The sequence below is a fragment of the Dendrobates tinctorius genome, unplaced genomic scaffold, assembly GCF_039654945.1.
Source record: "Dendrobates tinctorius isolate UK_male_01 unplaced genomic scaffold, ASM3965494v1 ptg000367l, whole genome shotgun sequence".
NCBI classification, from domain to species: Eukaryota; Metazoa; Chordata; class Amphibia; order Anura; family Dendrobatidae; genus Dendrobates; species Dendrobates tinctorius.
Window position 1 is genome coordinate 2,987,987 of NW_027362033.1, and position 18,557 is coordinate 3,006,543.

An 18,557-nucleotide genomic window follows, 5' to 3' on the forward strand; every position below is an offset into this window, starting at 1 on the left:
GGAGGTAGTGCGGGACGGGGGGGCGGTAGTGCGGGACGGGGGGGCGGTAGTGCGGGACGGGGGGGAGGTAGTGCGGGACGGGGGGGCGAGGAGGTGGTGCGGGACGGGGGGGAGGTAGTGCGGGACGGGGGGGCGGTAGTGCGGGACGGGGGGGAAGTAGTGCGGGGGGGGGGAGGTAGTGCGGGGGGGAGGTAGTGCGGGACGCGGGGGGGGGCGGTAGTGTGGGACGGGGGGGAGGTAGTGCGGGACGGGGGGGAGGTAGTGCGGGACGGGAGGGGGGCGGTAGTGCGGGACGGGGGGGGGGCGGTAGTGCGGGACGGGGGGGGGGCGGTAGTGCGGGACGGGGGGGGGGGCGGTAGTGCGGGACGGGGGGGGGGGGCGGTAGTGCGGGACGGGGGGGGGCGGTAGTGCGGGACGGGGGGGGCGGTAGTGCGGGACGGGGGGGGGCGGTAGTGCGGGACGGGGGGGGCGATAGTGCGGGACGGGGGGGAGGTAGTGCGGGACGGGGGGGAGGTAGTGCGGGACGGGGGGGGGAGGTAGTGCGGGACGGGGGGGGGGAGGAGGTGGTGCGGGACGGGGGGAGGTGGTGCGGGACGGGGGGGAAGTAGTGCGGGGGGGGGAGGTAGTGCGGGGGGGTAGGTAGTGCGGGGGGGAGGTAGTGCGGGACGCGGGGGGGTAGGTAGTGCCGGACGGGGGGGCGGTAGTGCGGGACGGGGGGGGCGGTAGTGCGGGACGGGGGGGAGGAGGTGGTGCGGGACGGGGGGAGGTGGTGCGGGACGGGGGGGAAGTAGTGCGGGGGGGGGAGGTAGTGCGGGGGGGTAGGTAGTGCGGGGGGGAGGTAGTGCGGGACGCGGGGGGGTAGGTAGTGCCGGACGGGGGGGCGGTAGTGCGGGACGGGGGGGGCGGTAGTGCGGGACGGGGGGGAGGTAGTGCGGGGGGGGGCGGTAGTGCGGGACGCGGGGGGGGTAGTGCGGGACGCGGGGGAGGTAGTGCGGGACGCGGGGGAGGTAGTGCGGGACGGGGGGGAGGTAGTGCGGGACGGGGGGGCGGTAGTGCGGGACGCGGGGGAGGTAGTGCGGGACGGGGGGAGGTAGTGCCGGACGGGGGGGGGGCGGTAGTGCGGGACGGGGGGAGGTAGTGCGGGGGGGGCGGTAGTGCGGGACGGGGGGGAGGTAGTGCGGGACGGGGGGGAGGTAGTGCGGGACGCGGGGGAGGTAGTGCGGGACGCGGGGGAGGTAGTGCGGGACGGGGGGGAGGTAGTGCGGGGGGGGGCGGTAGTGCGGGACGCGGGGGAGGTAGTGCGGGACGGGGGGGAGGTAGTGCGGGACGGGGGGGCGGTAGTGCGGGACGCGGGGGAGGTAGTGCGGGACGGGGGGAGGTAGTGCCGGACGGGGGGGGGCGGTAGTGCGGGACGCGGGGGAGGTAGTGCGGGACGCGGGGGAGGTAGTGCGGGACGGGGGGGAGGTAGTGCGGGACGGGGGGGCGGTAGTGCGGGACGCGGGGGAGGTAGTGCGGGACGGGGGGAGGTAGTGCCGGACGGGGGGGGGGCGGTAGTGCGGGACGGGGGGAGGTAGTGCGGGGGGGGCGGTAGTGCGGGACGGGGGGGAGGTAGTGCGGGACGGGGGGGAGGTAGTGCGGGACGCGGGGGAGGTAGTGCGGGACGCGGGGGAGGTAGTGCGGGACGGGGGGGAGGTAGTGCGGGGGGGGGCGGTAGTGCGGGACGCGGGGGAGGTAGTGCGGGACGGGGGGGAGGTAGTGCGGGACGGGGGGGCGGTAGTGCGGGACGCGGGGGAGGTAGTGCGGGACGGGGGGAGGTAGTGCCGGACGGGGGGGGGGCGGTAGTGCGGGACGCGGGGGAGGTAGTGCGGGACGCGGGGGAGGTAGTGCGGGACGGGGGGGAGGTAGTGCGGGGGGGGGCGGTAGTGCGGGACGCGGGGGAGGTAGTGCGGGACGGGGGGGGCGGTAGTGCGGGACGCGGGGGAGGTAGTGCGGGACGCGGGGGAGGTAGTGCGGGACGGGGGGAGGTAGTGCCGGACGGGGGGGGGGCGGTAGTGCGGGACGGGGGGGAGGTAGTGCGGGGGGGGCGGTAGTGCGGGACGCGGGGGAGGTAGTGCGGGACGGGGGGGAGGTAGTGCGGGACGGGGGGGCGGTAGTGCGGGACGGGGGGGCGGTAGTGCGGGACGCGGGGGAGGTAGTGCGGGACGGGGGGAGGTAGTGCCGGACGGGGGGGGGGGCGGTAGTGCGGGACGGGGGGAGGTAGTGCGGGACGGGGGGAGGTAGTGCGGGGGGGGCGGTAGTGCGGGACGCGGGGGAGGTAGTGCGGGACGGGGGGGAGGTAGTGCGGGACGGGGGGGCGGTAGTGCGGGACGGGGGGAGGTAGTGCCGGACGGGGGGGGGGCGGTAGTGCGGGACGGGGGGGAGGTGGTGCGGGACGGGGGGAGGGCGGGAGCAGCTCCTCTCCCCACTCCCAGGCGGCCTCCCCCGGGACTTCCTCCGCCCGGCCGCCTCCAGCCGCGGAGCACGATGCAGCCTCAGTGTTGTGAGCGCCGCGCTGCTGAGCGGATGGTCCCGGACACCTGCGCCCGGCGGGGACGGAACATCGCGGGGATCGGGCGGAGCGCGGCGCCTCATGTTCTCCCTCCAGGAGCCGCTGTCCCGGGCGGCGCTCAGCATGAAGGAGGAACCGGCAGCTCTGACCACCGTGCGAGCCTGGATGCAGAGCCCGGGGATCGTGGACTCCAGCACCGCGGCGCAGAGGTAAGAGGGACGGGGAGAGGGCTGCACTCACCACCAAAGCTGTGCCAAGGGGAGAGGGCTGCACTCACCACCAAAGCTGTGCCAAGGGGAGAGGGCTGCACTCACCACCAAAGCTGTGCCAAGGGGAGAGGGCTGCACTCACCACCAAAGCTGTGCCAAGGGGACAGGGCTGCACTCACCACCAAAGCTGTGCCAAGGGAAGAGGGCTGCACTCACCACCAAAGCTGTGCCAAGGGGAGAGGGCTGCACTCACCACCAAAGCTGTGCCAAGGGGAGAGGGCTGCACTCACCACCAAAGCTGTGCCAAGGGGAGAGGGCTGCACTCACCACCAAAGCTGTGCCAAGGGGACAGGGCTGCACTCACCACCAAAGCTGTGCCAAGGGAAGAGGGCTGCACTCACCACCAAAGCTGTGCCAAGGGGAGAGGGCTGCACTCACCACCAAAGCTGTGCCAAGGGGAGAGGGCTGCACTCACCACCAAAGCTGTGCCAAGGGGACAGGGCTGCACTCACCACCAAAGCTGTGCCAAGGGGACAGGGCTGCACTCACCACCAAAGCTGTGCCAAGGGGACAGGGCTGCACTCACCACCAAAGCTGTGCCAAGGGGAGAGGGCTGCACTCACCACCAAAGCTGTGCCAAGGGAAGAGGGCTGCACTCACCACCAAAGCTGTGCCAAGGGAAGAGGGCTGCACTCACCACCAAAGCTGTGCCAAGGGGAGAGGGCTGCACTCACCACCAAAGCTGTGCCAAGTGGAGAGGGCTGCACTCACCACCAAAGCTGTGCCAAGGGAAGAGGGCTGCACTCACCACCAAAGCTGTGCCAAGGGGAGAGGGCTGCACTCACCACCAAAGCTGTGCCAAGGGGACAGGGCTGCACTCACCACCAAAGCTGTGCCAAGGGAAGAGAGCTGCACTCACCACCAAAGCTGTGCCAAGGGAAGAGGGCTGCACTCACCACCAAAGCTGTGCCAAGGGGAGAGGGCTGCACTCACCACCAAAGCTGTGCCAAGGGAAGAGGGCTGCACTCACCACCAAAGCTGTGCCCCGGGGAGAGGGCTGCACTCACCACCAAAGCTGTGCCAAGGGGAGAGGGCTGCACTCACCACCAAAGCTGTGCCAAGGGGAGAGGGCTGCACTCACCACCAAAGCTATGCCAAGGGGACAGGGCTGCACTCACCACCAAAGCTGTGCCAAGGGGAGAGGGCTGCACTCACCACCAAAGCTGTGCCAAGGGGAGAGGGCTGCACTCACCACCAAAGCTGTGCCCCGGGGAGAGGGCTGCACTCACCACCAAAGCTGTGCCAAGGGGAGAGGGCTGCACTCACCACCAAAGCTGTGCCCCAACACCGAGGACAGGGCTGCACTCACCACCAAAGCTGTGCTCCGGGAAGAGGGCTGCACTCACTACCAAAGCTGTGCCAAGGGGAGAGGGCTGCACTCACCACCAAAGCTGTGCCCCAACACCAGGGACAGGGCTGCACTCACCACCAAAACTGCACCGGAGAGAGGGCTGCACTCACCACCAAAGCTGTGCCCCAACACCGGGGACAGGGCTGCACTCACCACCAAAACTGTGCACCGGGGAGAGGGCTGCACTCACCACCAAAGCTGTGCTCCGGGTAGAGGGCTGCAATCACCACCAAAGTTGTGCTCCGGGGAGAGAGCTGCACTCACCACCAAAGCTGTGCTCCGGGGAGACGGCTGCACTCACCACCAAAGCTGTGCCCCAACACCAGGGACAGGGCTGCACTCACCACCAAAACTGCACCGGAGAGAGGGCTGCACTCACCACCAAAGCTGTGCCCCAACATCAGGGACAGGGCTGCACTCACCACCAAAACTGTGCACCGGGGAGAGGGCTGCACTCACCACCAAAGCTGTGCTCCGGGTAGAGGGCTGCAATCACCACCAAAGCTGTGCTCCGGGGAGAGAGTTGCACTCACCACCAAAGCTGTGCTCCGGGGAGACGGCTGCACTCACCACCAAAGCTGTGCCCCAACACCGGGGAGACGGCTGCACTCACCACCAAAGCTGTGCTCCGGGCAGAGGGCTGCACTCACCACCAAAGCTGTGCTCCGGGCAGAGGGCTGCACTCACCACCAAAGCTGTGCTCCGGGGACAGGGCTGCACTCACCACCAAAGCTGTGCTCCGGGGACAGGGCTGCACTCACCACCAAAGCTGTGCTCCGGGGACAGGGCTGCACTCACCACCAAAGCTGTGCTCCGGGGACAGGGCTGCACTCACCACCAAAGCTGTGCCCCAACACCGGGGAGAGGGCTGCACTCACCACCAAAACTGCTCCGGGGAGAGGGCTGCACTCACCACCAAAGCTGTGCCCCAACACCGGGGAGAGGACTGCACTCACCACCAAAACTGTGCTCCGGGGAGAGGGCTGCACTCACCACCAAAGCTGTGCCCCAACACCGGGGAGAGGGCTGCACTCACCACCAAAGCTGTGCCCCAACACCGGGGAGAGGGCTGCACTCACCACCAAAGCTGTGCCCAGGGGAGAGGGCTGCACTCACCACCAAAGCTGTGCCCAGGGGAGAGGGCTGCACTCACCACCAAAGCTGTGCCAAGGGGAGAGGGCTGCACTCACCATCAAACCTGTGCCAAGGGGAGAGGGCTGCACTCATCACCAAAGCTGCACACTGGCATCCAACTACACTGACTGTACTGTGCACCCGGTACTCTACTCACAGCCAAAGCTTCTTAAACAAAGTTACTGCATTGTGCTCCCTAAACACTCCAGACTACTCTACTCACCCCTAAACCTGTATTTTACAAAACGACACTGACTGTGCTCTACTCACACCCAAAGCTGTTCTCTACTCAGCAGCACTGTCTGCACCATGCCCCAACACATGGGACTGTCCCCTACTGGCATCCAACCATGCTGACTGCATTTAACCCAGGGCTGCACTCCACTCATCCTAGGGACATGCACCCGGTACTCCTCTGTACTCACATCCAAAGCTGTACTCCACTGTCACTGGCACTGCACTAACCTCCACTCACACCAGATGCTGCACCGACGACCCTTTCTCCCTGGATTGTTCTCTACTTCACCCACGCCCAATCACACTGACTGCACCATCCTCACCATCACGCAGGACTGAATCATGCTCTGCTCACAGCCAAAGCTGTACCCTGCTACAGTTTCACTCATCAATACTGACTGCAGCAATCTGCACCCAAAACTCAAAACTCTGTGCTCCACTAGTCACATTCAGGCCAACCACAATGATTACTCTGGATCACGGGACACAAACCACAGACCCAAGACCACCTCCCCTCCGGTCATGGACTCCTAGAAATAACTGACTCTCAGGAAAACTCCTCACTGATCCTGATCTCCGGACATGAACCAGTGATCCTGACCGAGGACGATCTCCGGACATGAACCAGTGATCCTGACCGAGGACGATCTCCAGACATGAACCAGTGATCCTGACCGAGGATGATCTCCAGACATGAACCAGTGATCCTGACCGAGGACGATCTCCAGACATGAACCAGTGATCCTGACCGAGGACGATCTCCAGACATGAACCAGTGATCCTGACCGAGGACGATCTCCAGACATGAACCAGTGATCCTGACCGAGGACGATCTCCAGACATGAACCAGTGAACCTGACCGAGGACGATCTCCAGACATGAACCAGGGATCCTGACCGAGGACGATCTCCAGACATGAACCAGTGATCCTGACCGAGGACGATCTCCAGACATGAACCAGTGAACCTGACCGAGGACGATCTCCAGACATGAACCAGTGAACCTGACCGAGGACGATCTCCAGACATGAACCAGGGATCCTGACCGAGGACGATCTCCAGACATGAACCAGTGATCCTGACCGAGGACGATCTCCAGACATGAACCAGTGAACCTGACCGAGGACGATCTCCAGACATGAACCAGTGATCCTGACCGAGGACGATCTCCAGACATGAACCAGTGATCCTGACCGAGGACGATCTCCAGACATGAACCAGTGATCCTGACCGAGGACGATCTCCTGACATGAACCAGTGATCCTGACCGAGGACGATCTCCTGACATGAACCAGGGATCCTGACCGAGGACGATCTCCAGACATGAACCAGGGATCCTGACCGAGGACGATCTCCGGACATGAACCAGGGATCCTGACCGAGGACGATCTCCGGACATGAACCAGGGATCCTGACCGAGGACGATCTCCGGACATGAACCAGGGATCCTGACCGAGGACGATCTCCGGACATGAACCAGGGATCCTGACCGAGGACGATCTCCGGACATGAACCAGGGATCCTGACCGAGGACGATCTCCGGACATGAACCAGGGATCCTGACCGAGGACGATCTCCGGACATGAACCAGGGATCCTGACCGAGGACGATCTCCGGACATGAACCAGGGATCCTGACCGAGGACGATCTCCGGACATGAACCAGGGATCCTGACCGAGGACGATCTCCGGACATGAACCAGGGATCCTGACCGAGGACGATCTCCGGACATGAACCAGGGATCCTGACCGAGGACGATCTCCGGACATGAACCAGGGATCCTGACCGAGGACGATCTCCGGACATGAACCAGGGATCCTGACCGAGGACGATCTCCGGACATGAACCAGGGATCCTGACCGAGGACGATCTCCGGACATGAACCAGGGATCCTGACCGAGGACGATCTCCGGACATGAACCAGGGATCCTGACCGAGGACGATCTCCGGACATGAACCAGGGATCCTGACCGAGGACGATCTCCGGACATGAACCAGGGATCCTGACCGAGGACGATCTCCGGACATGAACCAGGGATCCTGACCGAGGACGATCTCCGGACATGAACCAGGGATCCTGACCGAGGACGATCTCCGGACATGAACCAGGGATCCTGACCGAGGACGATCTCCGGACATGAACCAGGGATCCTGACCGAGGACGATCTCCGGACATGAACCAGGGATCCTGACCGAGGACGATCTCCGGACATGAACCAGGGATCCTGACCGAGGACGATCTCCGGACATGAACCAGGGATCCTGACCGAGGACGATCTCCGGACATGAACCAGGGATCCTGACCGAGGACGATCTCCGGACATGAACCAGGGATCCTGACCGAGGACGATCTCCGGACATGAACCAGGGATCCTGACCGAGGACGATCTCCGGACATGAACCAGGGATCCTGACCGAGGACGATCTCCGGACATGAACCAGGGATCCTGACCGAGGACGATCTCCGGACATGAACCAGGGATCCTGACCGAGGACGATCTCCGGACATGAACCAGGGATCCTGACCGAGGACGATCTCCGGACATGAACCAGGGATCCTGACCGAGGACGATCTCCGGACATGAACCAGGGATCCTGACCGAGGACGATCTCCGGACATGAACCAGGGATCCTGACCGAGGACGATCTCCGGACATGAACCAGGGATCCTGACCGAGGACGATCTCCGGACATGAACCAGGGATCCTGACCGAGGACGATCTCTGGACATGCTCCAGGGATCCTGATCGAGGACGATCTCCGTACTTGAACCAGGGATCCTGACCGAGGCCGATCTTTGGACATGAACCAGTGATCCTGACCGAGGACCATCTCCAGAAATGTCCTACTGACCCTGATCCAAAATGATCTCCACAAACTTCCTACTAACACTAATCTGAGACTGTTTCAGGAAACTTCCTACTCATACTGAACTGGGATTTTGTCAGGAAGTGATCTACTGACACTAAGGTTTTGTACTACAGACATTCTCCCAGGACCATTACAAAATCTTCCTATTAGTCCTCAGGACTTTCTCTGAAAGATTTCAGCAAATTTTATATTGATCCAGGAATGTCATAGGATGTGTCCTGTTGACTCTGATTTAGGACTGTCTCAGGATCTTCCTACCTAAAGTGATCCAGGGCAACCTTTAACATTCAGGGCATATGGCCTTCTGTCCCACACTCAACCATGATCTATAGACATTGACCTAGGGCCAATTTAGTCCACTGAAACTGATTGAGGACCAACTGTGATCCATTGATACTGACAGAGGACTAACCATGATCCACTGCCCCAGGGCCAGCCATGGTCCACTGCCCCAGGGCCAGCCATGGTCCACTGCCGCAGGGCCAGCCATGGTCCACTGCCGCAGGGCCAGCCATGGTCCACTGCCGCAGGGCCAGCCATGGTCCACTGCCGCAGGGCCAGCCATGGTCCACTGCCGCAGGGCCAGCCATGGTCCACTGCCGCAGGGCCAGCCATGGTCCACTGCCGCAGGGCCAACCATGGTCCACTGCCACAGGGCCAACCATGGTCCACTGCCCCTGACTGGGGGCCAACCATGATCCACTGCCCCTGACTGGGGGCCAACCATGATCCACTGCCCCTGACTGGGGGCCAAACATGATCCACTGCCCCTGACTGGGGGCCAAACATGATCCACTGCCACTGACTGGGGGCCAAACATGATACACTGACTGGGGGCCAAACATGATCCACAGACACTGACTGGGGGCCAAACATGATCCACAGACACTGACTGGGGGCCAAACATGATCCACAGACACTGACTGGGGGCCAAACATGATCCACAGACACTGACTGGGGGCCAAACATGATCCACAGACACTGACTGGGGGCCAAACATGATCCACAGACACTGACTGGGGGCCAAACATGATCCACAGACACTGACTGGGGGCCAAACTTGATTCACTGACCCAAGTCCACTGACACTGATCTGGGGACAAACATGATCCACATACACTGACCGGAGGCCAAACATAATCCACATATTCTGACCCGGGGCCAAACATAATCCACATATTCTGACCCGGGGCCAAACATGATCTACAGACTCTGACCCGGGGCCAAACATGATCCACAGACTCTGACCCGGGGCCAAACATGATCCACAGACTCTGACCCGGGGCCAAACATGATCCACAGACTCTGACCCGGGGCCAAACATGATCCACAGACTCTGAGCCGGGGCCAAACATGATCCACAGACTCTGACCCGGGGCCAAACATGATCCACAGACTCTGACCCGGGGCCAAACATGATCCACAGACACTGACCCCAGGGCCAAACATGATCCACTTACGCAAGGCCAACCATGCTCCTCAGACCCTGACCCAGGGCCAACCATGATCCACTAACACTGGGAAAACTTTGATCCAGAGTCACTGATCCACTGACCCAGGACCAACATGATCAACTGATCCAGGGTCAACCATGACACTAAACCAGGGCCAGCCATGGTCCACTGACCCACAGACAACCATGATCCCCCGGGCCAAACATGATCCACAGAAACTGACCGGGGGCCAAACATGATCCACAGACAGTGACCGGGGGCCAAACATGATCCACTGACTAAGGTCCAAACTTGATTCACTGACCCAAGTCCACTGACACTGATCTGGGGACAAACATGATCCACATACACTGACCGGAGGCCAAACATGATCCACTGACTAAGGTCCAAACTTGATTCACTGACCCAAGTCCACTGACACTGATCTGGGGACAAACATGATCCACATACACTGACCGGAGGCCAAACATAATCCACATATTCTGACCCGGGGCCAAACATGATCTACAGACTTTGACCCGGGGCCAAACATGATCCACAGACTTTGACCCGGGGCCAAACATGATCCACAGACTCTGACCCGGGGCCAAACATGATCCACAGACACTGACCCCAGGGCCAAACATGATCCACTTACGCAAGGCCAACCATGCTCCTCAGACCCTGACCCAGGGCCAACCATGATCCACTAACACTGGGAAAACTTTGATCCAGAGTCACTGATCCACTGACCCAGGACCAACATGATCAACTGATCCAGGGTCAACCATGACACTAAACCAGGGCTAGCCATGGTCCACTGACCCACAGACAACCATGATCCCCAGGGCCAAACATGATCCACAGAAACTGACCGGGGGCCAAACATGATCCACAGACAGTGACCGGGGGCCAAACATGATCCATTGACCCTGATCTAGAGCCAACTATGACTCACTGACCCTGACCCAGGGCCAATCATGATCCACTGACCCAGGGCCAACCATGCTCAACTGACACTGACTGCAGACGAACCATGATCCACTGATTCAGGGCCAAACATGATTCACTGACCCAAGTCCACTGACACTGATCTGGGGACAAACATGATCCACATACACTGACCGGGGGCCAAACATGGTCCTCAGACACTGATCAGAGGGCCAAACATGATCCACAGACTCTGACTTAGGGCCAAACATGATCCACAGACACTGACCAGGGCCAAACATGATCCACAGACTCTGACCCGGGGTCAAACATGATCCACAGACTCTGACTTGGGGCCAAACATGATCCACAGACTCTGACTTGGGGCCAAACATGATCCACAGATACTGACCCCAGGGCTAAACATGATCCACTTACGCAAGGCTAACCATGATCCCCAGACACTGACCCAGGGCCAACCATGATCCACTAACACAGGGAAAAGTTTGATCCAGAGTCACTGACCTAGGACTATCACAGGACATGTCTCATTAACTGTGACTGTAATATTCTGTAGGTTTATATTGACCCAGTGCTGACCCATGAGAGTTCATTATCTGTATGACCTATTCAGAACCGTTCGTGCCAATATTAACATAATCTCACACAGACCCAATAACTCAGGGTTATTACAGAAAATGTTTTCCTGACCCAAGACTATCACTTAAAATATCCCAGTAATCAAGGGCTATCACGGGAAATGTCTTACTGGTGCAGGACAGTTCCGGACATAGTCGGCTGAATCACGACTATCGGACTTCAGGTCCTTCTAATCCAAAATCTTACACTACTTGGTTACTTCTCTTGGAAATGAAACAGTGTGTTTTTCTGCTCCGGGTCTCACTCGCCGTGGATCTATGGAGTATATCCTACTGATACTGATCCTCCACTGTCAGTCGTGATCTGCTAAAGTTGGAACCACTAAGAATTGCTGACAAGATTCAGGAGTTTCACAGGAGGCTTATTACCAACATTTATTGTATTACGGACTATCGCAGGTTTTGTCATATTGTAACCCAGGACTGTCGCAGAACCTGTCCTTCTGATACTATAGCCCAGGACTGTCGCAGAACCTGTCCTTCTGATACTATAACCCAGGACTGTCGCAGAACCTGCCCTTCTGATACTATAACCCAGGACTGTCGCAGAACCTGCCCTTCTGATACTATAACCCAGGACTATCACAGAACCTGTCCTTCTGATACTAAAACCCAGGACTATCACAGAACCTGTTCTGATATTATAGCCAAGGAACTATCACAGAACCTGCCCTTCTGATACTATAACCCAGGACTGTCACAGAACCTGTCCTTCTGATACTATAACCCAGGACTGTCGCAGAACCTGCCCTTCTGATACTATAACCCAGGACTGTCACAGAACCTGTCCTTCTGATACTATAACCCAGGACTGTCGCAGAACCTGTCCTTCTGATACTATAACCCAGGACTGTCGCAGAACCTGTCCTTCTGATACTATAACCCAGGACTGTCGCAGAACCTGTCCTTCTGATACTATAACCCAGGACTGTCGCAGAACCTGTCCTTCTGATACTATAACCCAGGACTGTCGCAGAACCTGTCCTTCTGATACTATAACCCAGGACTGTCGCAGAACCTGTCCTTCTGATACTATAACCCAGGACTGTCGCAGAACCTGTCCTTCTGATACTATAACCCAGGACTATCACAGAACCTGTTCTTCTGATATTATAGCCAAGGAACTATCACAGAACCTGCCCTTCTGATACTATAACCCAGGACTGTCACAGAACCTGTCCTTCTGATACTATAACCCAGGACTGTCGCAGAACCTGTCCTTCTGATACTATAACCCAGGACTGTCGCAGAACCTGCCCTTCTGATACTATAACCCAGGACTGTCACAGAACCTGTCCTTCTGATACTATAACCCAGGACTGTCGCAGAACCTGTCCTTCTGATACTATAACCCAGGACTGTCGCAGAACCTGTCCTTCTGATACTATAACCCAGGACTGTCGCAGAACCTGTCCTTCTGATACTATAACCCAGGACTGTCGCAGAACCTGTCCTTCTGATACTATAACCCAGGACTGTCGCAGAACCTGTCCTTCTGATACTAAAACCCAGGACTATCACAGAACCTGTTCTTCTGATATTATAGCCAAGGAACTATCACAGAACCTGCCCTTCTGATACTATAACCCAGGACTGTCGCAGAACCTGTCCTTCTGATACTATAACCCAGGACTGTCGCAGAACCTGCCCTTCTGATACTATAACCCAGGACTATCACAGAACCTGTTCTTCTGATACTATAACCCAGGACTGTCGCAGAACCTGCCCTTCTGATACTATAACCCAGGACTGTCGCAGAACCTGTCCTGATACTATAACCCAGGACTGTCACAGAACCTGCCCTTCTGTTACTATAACCCAGGACTATCACAGAACCTGTTCTTCTGATACTATAACCCAGGACTATCACAGAACCTGCCCTTCTGATACTATAACCCAGGACTATCACAGAACCTGTCCTTCTGATACTATAACCCAGGACTATCACAGAACCTGTCCTTCTGATACTATAACCCAGGACTGTCACAGAACCTGTCCTTCTGATACTATAACCCAGGACTATCGCAGAACCTGCCCTTCTGATACTATAACCCAGGACTGTCACAGAACCTGTCCTTCTGATACTATAACCCAGGACTGTCACAGAACCTGTCCTTCTGATACTATAACCCAGGACTATCGCAGAACCTGCCCTTCTGATACTATAACCCAGGACTATCGCAGAACCTGCCCTTCTGATACTATAACCCAGGACTGTCACAGAACCTGTCCTTCTGATACTATAACCCAGGACTATCACAGAACCTGTTCTTCTGATATTGTAGCCAAGGAACTATCACAGAACCTGCCCTTCTGATACTATAACCCAGGACTGTCGCAGAACCTGCCCTTCTGATACTATAACCCAGGACTGTCACAGAACCTGTTCTTCTGATACTATAACCCAGGACTGTCGCAGAACCTGCCCTTCTGATACTATAACCCAGGACTGTCGCAGAACCTGCCCTTCTGATACTGTAACCCAGGACTGTCGCAGAACCTGCCCTTCTGATACTATAACCCAGGACTGTCGCAGAACCTGCCCTTCTGATACTGTAACCCAGGACTGTCGCAGAACCTGCCCTTCTGATACTGTAACCCAGGACTGTCGCAGAACCTGCCCTTCTGATACTATAACCCAGGACTGTCGCAGAACCTGCCCTTCTGATACTATAACCCAGGACTGTCGCAGAACCTGCCCTTCTGATACTATAACCCAGGACTATCACAGAACCTGCCCTTCTGTTACTATAACCCAGGACTATCACAGAACCTGCCCTTCTGATACTATAACCCAGGACTGTCACAGAACCTGCCCTTCTGATACTATAACCCAGGACTATCACAGAACCTGCCCTTCTGTTACTATAACCCAGGACTATCACAGAACCTGCCCTTCTGATACTATAACCCAGGACTGTCGCAGAACCTGCCCTTCTGATACTATAACCCAGGACTATCACAGAACCTGCCCTTCTGTTACTATAACCCAGGACTATCACAGAACCTGCCCTTCTGATACTATAACCCAGGACTGTCGCAGAACCTGCCCTTCTGATACTATAACCCAGGACTATCACAGAACCTGCCCTTCTGATACTATAACCCAGGACTGTCGCAGAACCTGCCCTTCTGATACTATAACCCAGGACTATCACAGAACCTGCCCTTCTGTTACTATAACCCAGGACTATCACAGAACCTGCCCTTCTGATACTATAACCCAGGACTGTCGCAGAACCTGCCCTTCTGATACTATAACCCAGGACTATCACAGAACCTGCCCTTCTGTTACTATAACCCAGGACTATCACAGAACCTACCCTTCTGATACTATAACCCAGGACTATCACAGAACCTGTTCTTCTGATACTATAACCCAGGACTATCACAGAACCTGTCCTTCTGATACTATAACCCAGGACTATCACAGACCTGTTCTTCTGATATTATAGCCAAGGAACTATCACAGAACCTGCCCTTCTGATACTATAACCCAGGACTATCACAGAACCTACCCATCTGATACTATAACCCAGGACTATCACAGAACCTGTCCTTCTGATACTATAACCCAGGACTATCGCAGAACCTGCCCTTCTGATACTATAACCCAGGACTATCGCAGAACCTGTCCTTCTGATACTATAACCCAGGACTATCACAGACCTGTTCTTCTGATATTATAGCCAAGGAACTATCACAGAACCTGCCCTTCTGATACTATAACCCAGGACTGTCACAGAACCTGTCCTTCTGATACTATAACCCAGGACTATCGCAGAACCTGTCCTTCTGATACTATAACCCAGGACTATCACAGAACCTGCCCTTCTGATACTATAACCCAGGACTGTCACAGAACCTGTTCTTCTGATATTATAGCCAAGGAACTATCACAGAACCTGCCCTTCTGATACTATAACCCAGGACTGTCACAGAACCTGCCCTTCTGATACTATAACCCAGGACTGTCACAGAACCTGTCCTTCTGATACTATAACCCAGGACTATCACAGAACCTGTCCTTCTGATACTATAACCCAGGACTGTCACAGAACCTGTCCTTCTGATACTATAACCCAGGACTGTCACAGAACCTGCCCTTCTGATACTATAACCCAGGACTGTCACAGAACCTGCCCTTCTGATACTATAACCCAGGACTGTCACAGAACCTGTCCTTCTGATACTATAACCCAGGACTGTCACAGAACCTGTCCTTCTGATACTATAACCCAGGACTGTCACAGAACCTGCCCTTCTGATACTATAACCCAGGACTGTCACAGAACCTGTCCTTCTGATACTATAACCCAGGACTGTCACAGAACCTGTCCTTCTGATACTATAACCCAGGACTATCACAGAACCTGTCCTTCTGATACTATAACCCAGGACTGTCACAGAACCTGTCCTTCTGATACTATAACCCAGGACTGTCACAGAACCTGCCCTTCTGATACTATAACCCAGGACTGTCACAGAACCTGCCCTTCTGATACTATAACCCAGGACTGTCACAGAACCTGCCCTTCTGATACTATAACCCAGGACTGTCACAGAACCTGTCCTTCTGATACTATAACCCAGGACTGTCACAGAACCTGCCCTTCTGATACTATAACCCAGGACTATCGCAGAACCTGCCCTTCTGATACTATAACCCAGGACTATCACAGAACCTGTCCTTCTGATACTATAACCCAGGACTGTCACAGAACCTGCCCTTCTGATACTATAACCCAGGACTGTCACAGAACCTGTCCTTCAGAAATTGTAACCCAGGACTATCCACAAACTCAGCAATGGAAATATCCACCTCTATATATACGTATTGTAGCAATTGGATATTTTTAAAATCTAACTTTTATTATTTGAGGAATAAAAGGGGGCAATGTAGTGGTCATGGACACTTCATTATATAGGACGATGTGCACCACTATCCTGGAAGACAAAGAAAATTATGAAATACTAACATAACCCGACCAGTAAGATTGTGGGTAATCTCACTAGGCTAATTAATGATGGCTTCAATGCAGGGGTGATCGATACAAATGAAAAGGGTTTCCTTATCCCTGCATACCCCGTAATGGCCACATTTTATTGTCTTCCAAAGGTCCACAAAGGGGTAAATCCCCTGAAGGGGAGACCAATTGTGGCAGGTATTGGGAGTGTAACACAGAACCTAGGTCTATACCTAGATCAGGTACTTAGACCTTTTGTTCTTTCCGTTAATTCATATGTACGTGATACCACCGACTTCCTTGGAAAACTGGATGGGATATGCTTAGAAACTGATACGATATTGGGGAGCATAGATGTGGAGGCATTATATTTGTCAATTCCCCATGAAGTGGGTCTGAAAGCTATTAACAAACTAGGGGTTTACAGTTTCATAGACACAATGAATTTTTGATCAAAGCATTGGATTTTTGTCTTACCAACAATGTTTTCCTGTTTGATTCTTCCACCAGCTCAGGGGCACAGCGATGGGGAGCCCATGTGCGCCCACTTATGCAAATTTGCTCCTGGGCTGGTGGGAAGAGAACATAGTGTTTCATGACTCTATGGCTGATTGGAGTGAGAAAATTGTATTATGGTTACGCTACATAGACGATGTGTTCGTCATATGGAGAGGTACCAGAATGGATTTTGATAACTTTGTGAGAGAACTGAATGTTAATCAGCTAGGACTCCATTTCACCCATGAGACCAGTGAATGTGAGCTGGCGCTTCTTGACATCCTTGTCCAAAAAAGTGAGAGCGGTGAATTGACAACTAAAACATATCGGAAGCCCACTGCCACAAATTCCCTTCTAAGGTGGGAAAGTGGCCATCCAAAATCCCTGAAGAGAGGCATACCTAAAGGACAATACCTAAGGGTCCGCTGAAATTGCTCTGATATACGCAATTTTAAAGAGCAGGCGGACGATTTAAAAATGAGATTCCTTGAAAGGGGGTATCCAAATAGTGTTTTGAGAGAGGCATATAATCCCTCTCTGGCCACAAACCGTAAAGATCTATTGAAGCCTACATTGTCCAACAAGGAAGAGAATGTGACACGTTTTATAACAAAGTTCTCTAAAAGAGATTAGAAAAATATTTGAACGTCACTGGTCCATTCTACGCATGGACATGGATGTCAGGGAAACAGTGGGTCCCACTCCTCAGATCACCTTCCACAGGGGTAGATCACTAAGGGACAGGCTCGTTCATAGCCACTTTCAGTCCCAAAAGAACCAAACATGGCTGAGCTCACCACCAGCAGAATGCTTTAGATGTGGCAAGTGCAAATTCTGTGTGCATGGTTGTCCTGGTAAGACTAAATGGATCTTCTGGCTACAGACTGTATATCCAAAGGGCGTTAACGACCAACTTTCCTTTGTTTCCTATACGTAGTGTAGGGACTGTAGGGCTTATAGAGAGGGAGCGCCGCCGTTGAGTGGGGACGCCACTGCGCAGGTTCTAGGGTGCCAATCTCCACGTGAGGTAGGGTTAGGTAGACTAGGGCCTGTAGGGTATAATTAGGGCATCTATCTCCTTTTCACCCCTCGGTGTTATATTTCCAAGGAAGTTGTTGGTACATAAAATTTACCATCACTATAAGAAATGTATATTTATCTTAGATCTATGTCCGACTCCTGTGTATCTAGCTGCTCATGGACTTACATTTATATGATATGAGATTTTTTGAGACGGGTGTCTCTTTTCTGTGTTGACGTACATCTGGGATCTTTCATGATATCCAGGGTATCATAGATATTTCTATGTTTGAATTGGAACCTGCACATAGTTATTGGTAAGAAAATTATAAGGGTCAATATTTCTGATTTGCTTACAAGTTTGGAGAGAGGCTTCATGGGGAGATAAATCATTGCTGTATATTAATGACTATTTCCCCTGGTTTTAAGCGTCTAGGTGCGGCGCATGCGCTGTATCTACACGGTGGGCGAAGACATTATGTCTCCTGCAGGAGGCATAAATTACATGATGTCAGCGTACCAGCCCCCTCCCACAATAGGAGCAGCGCGATGTAGCACATGCTCTGTGATGTTTGTCCGCTCACTTCGCGCCGAGCGTTCCACGGGAACGGGCGCATGGATGACGTCAGCGGTTCAACCAC

The 18,557-nt window shown here is 55.5% G+C and overlaps 1 protein-coding gene across 1 annotated transcript in view; it reads left to right on the forward strand.

Moving 5' to 3' along the window:
* The first annotated feature begins 2,468 nt into the window (after window positions 1-2,468).
* Window positions 2,469-18,557, forward strand: part of EBF4 (EBF family member 4) — a 208,346-nt gene continuing 192,257 nt past the window's right edge. Inside the window, exon 1 of the mRNA XM_073562825.1 lies at window positions 2,469-2,757. Coding sequence (XP_073418926.1) covers window positions 2,630-2,757 — 128 coding nt within the window. The 5' untranslated portion in view covers window positions 2,469-2,629. The remainder of the gene's footprint in view (window positions 2,758-18,557) is intronic.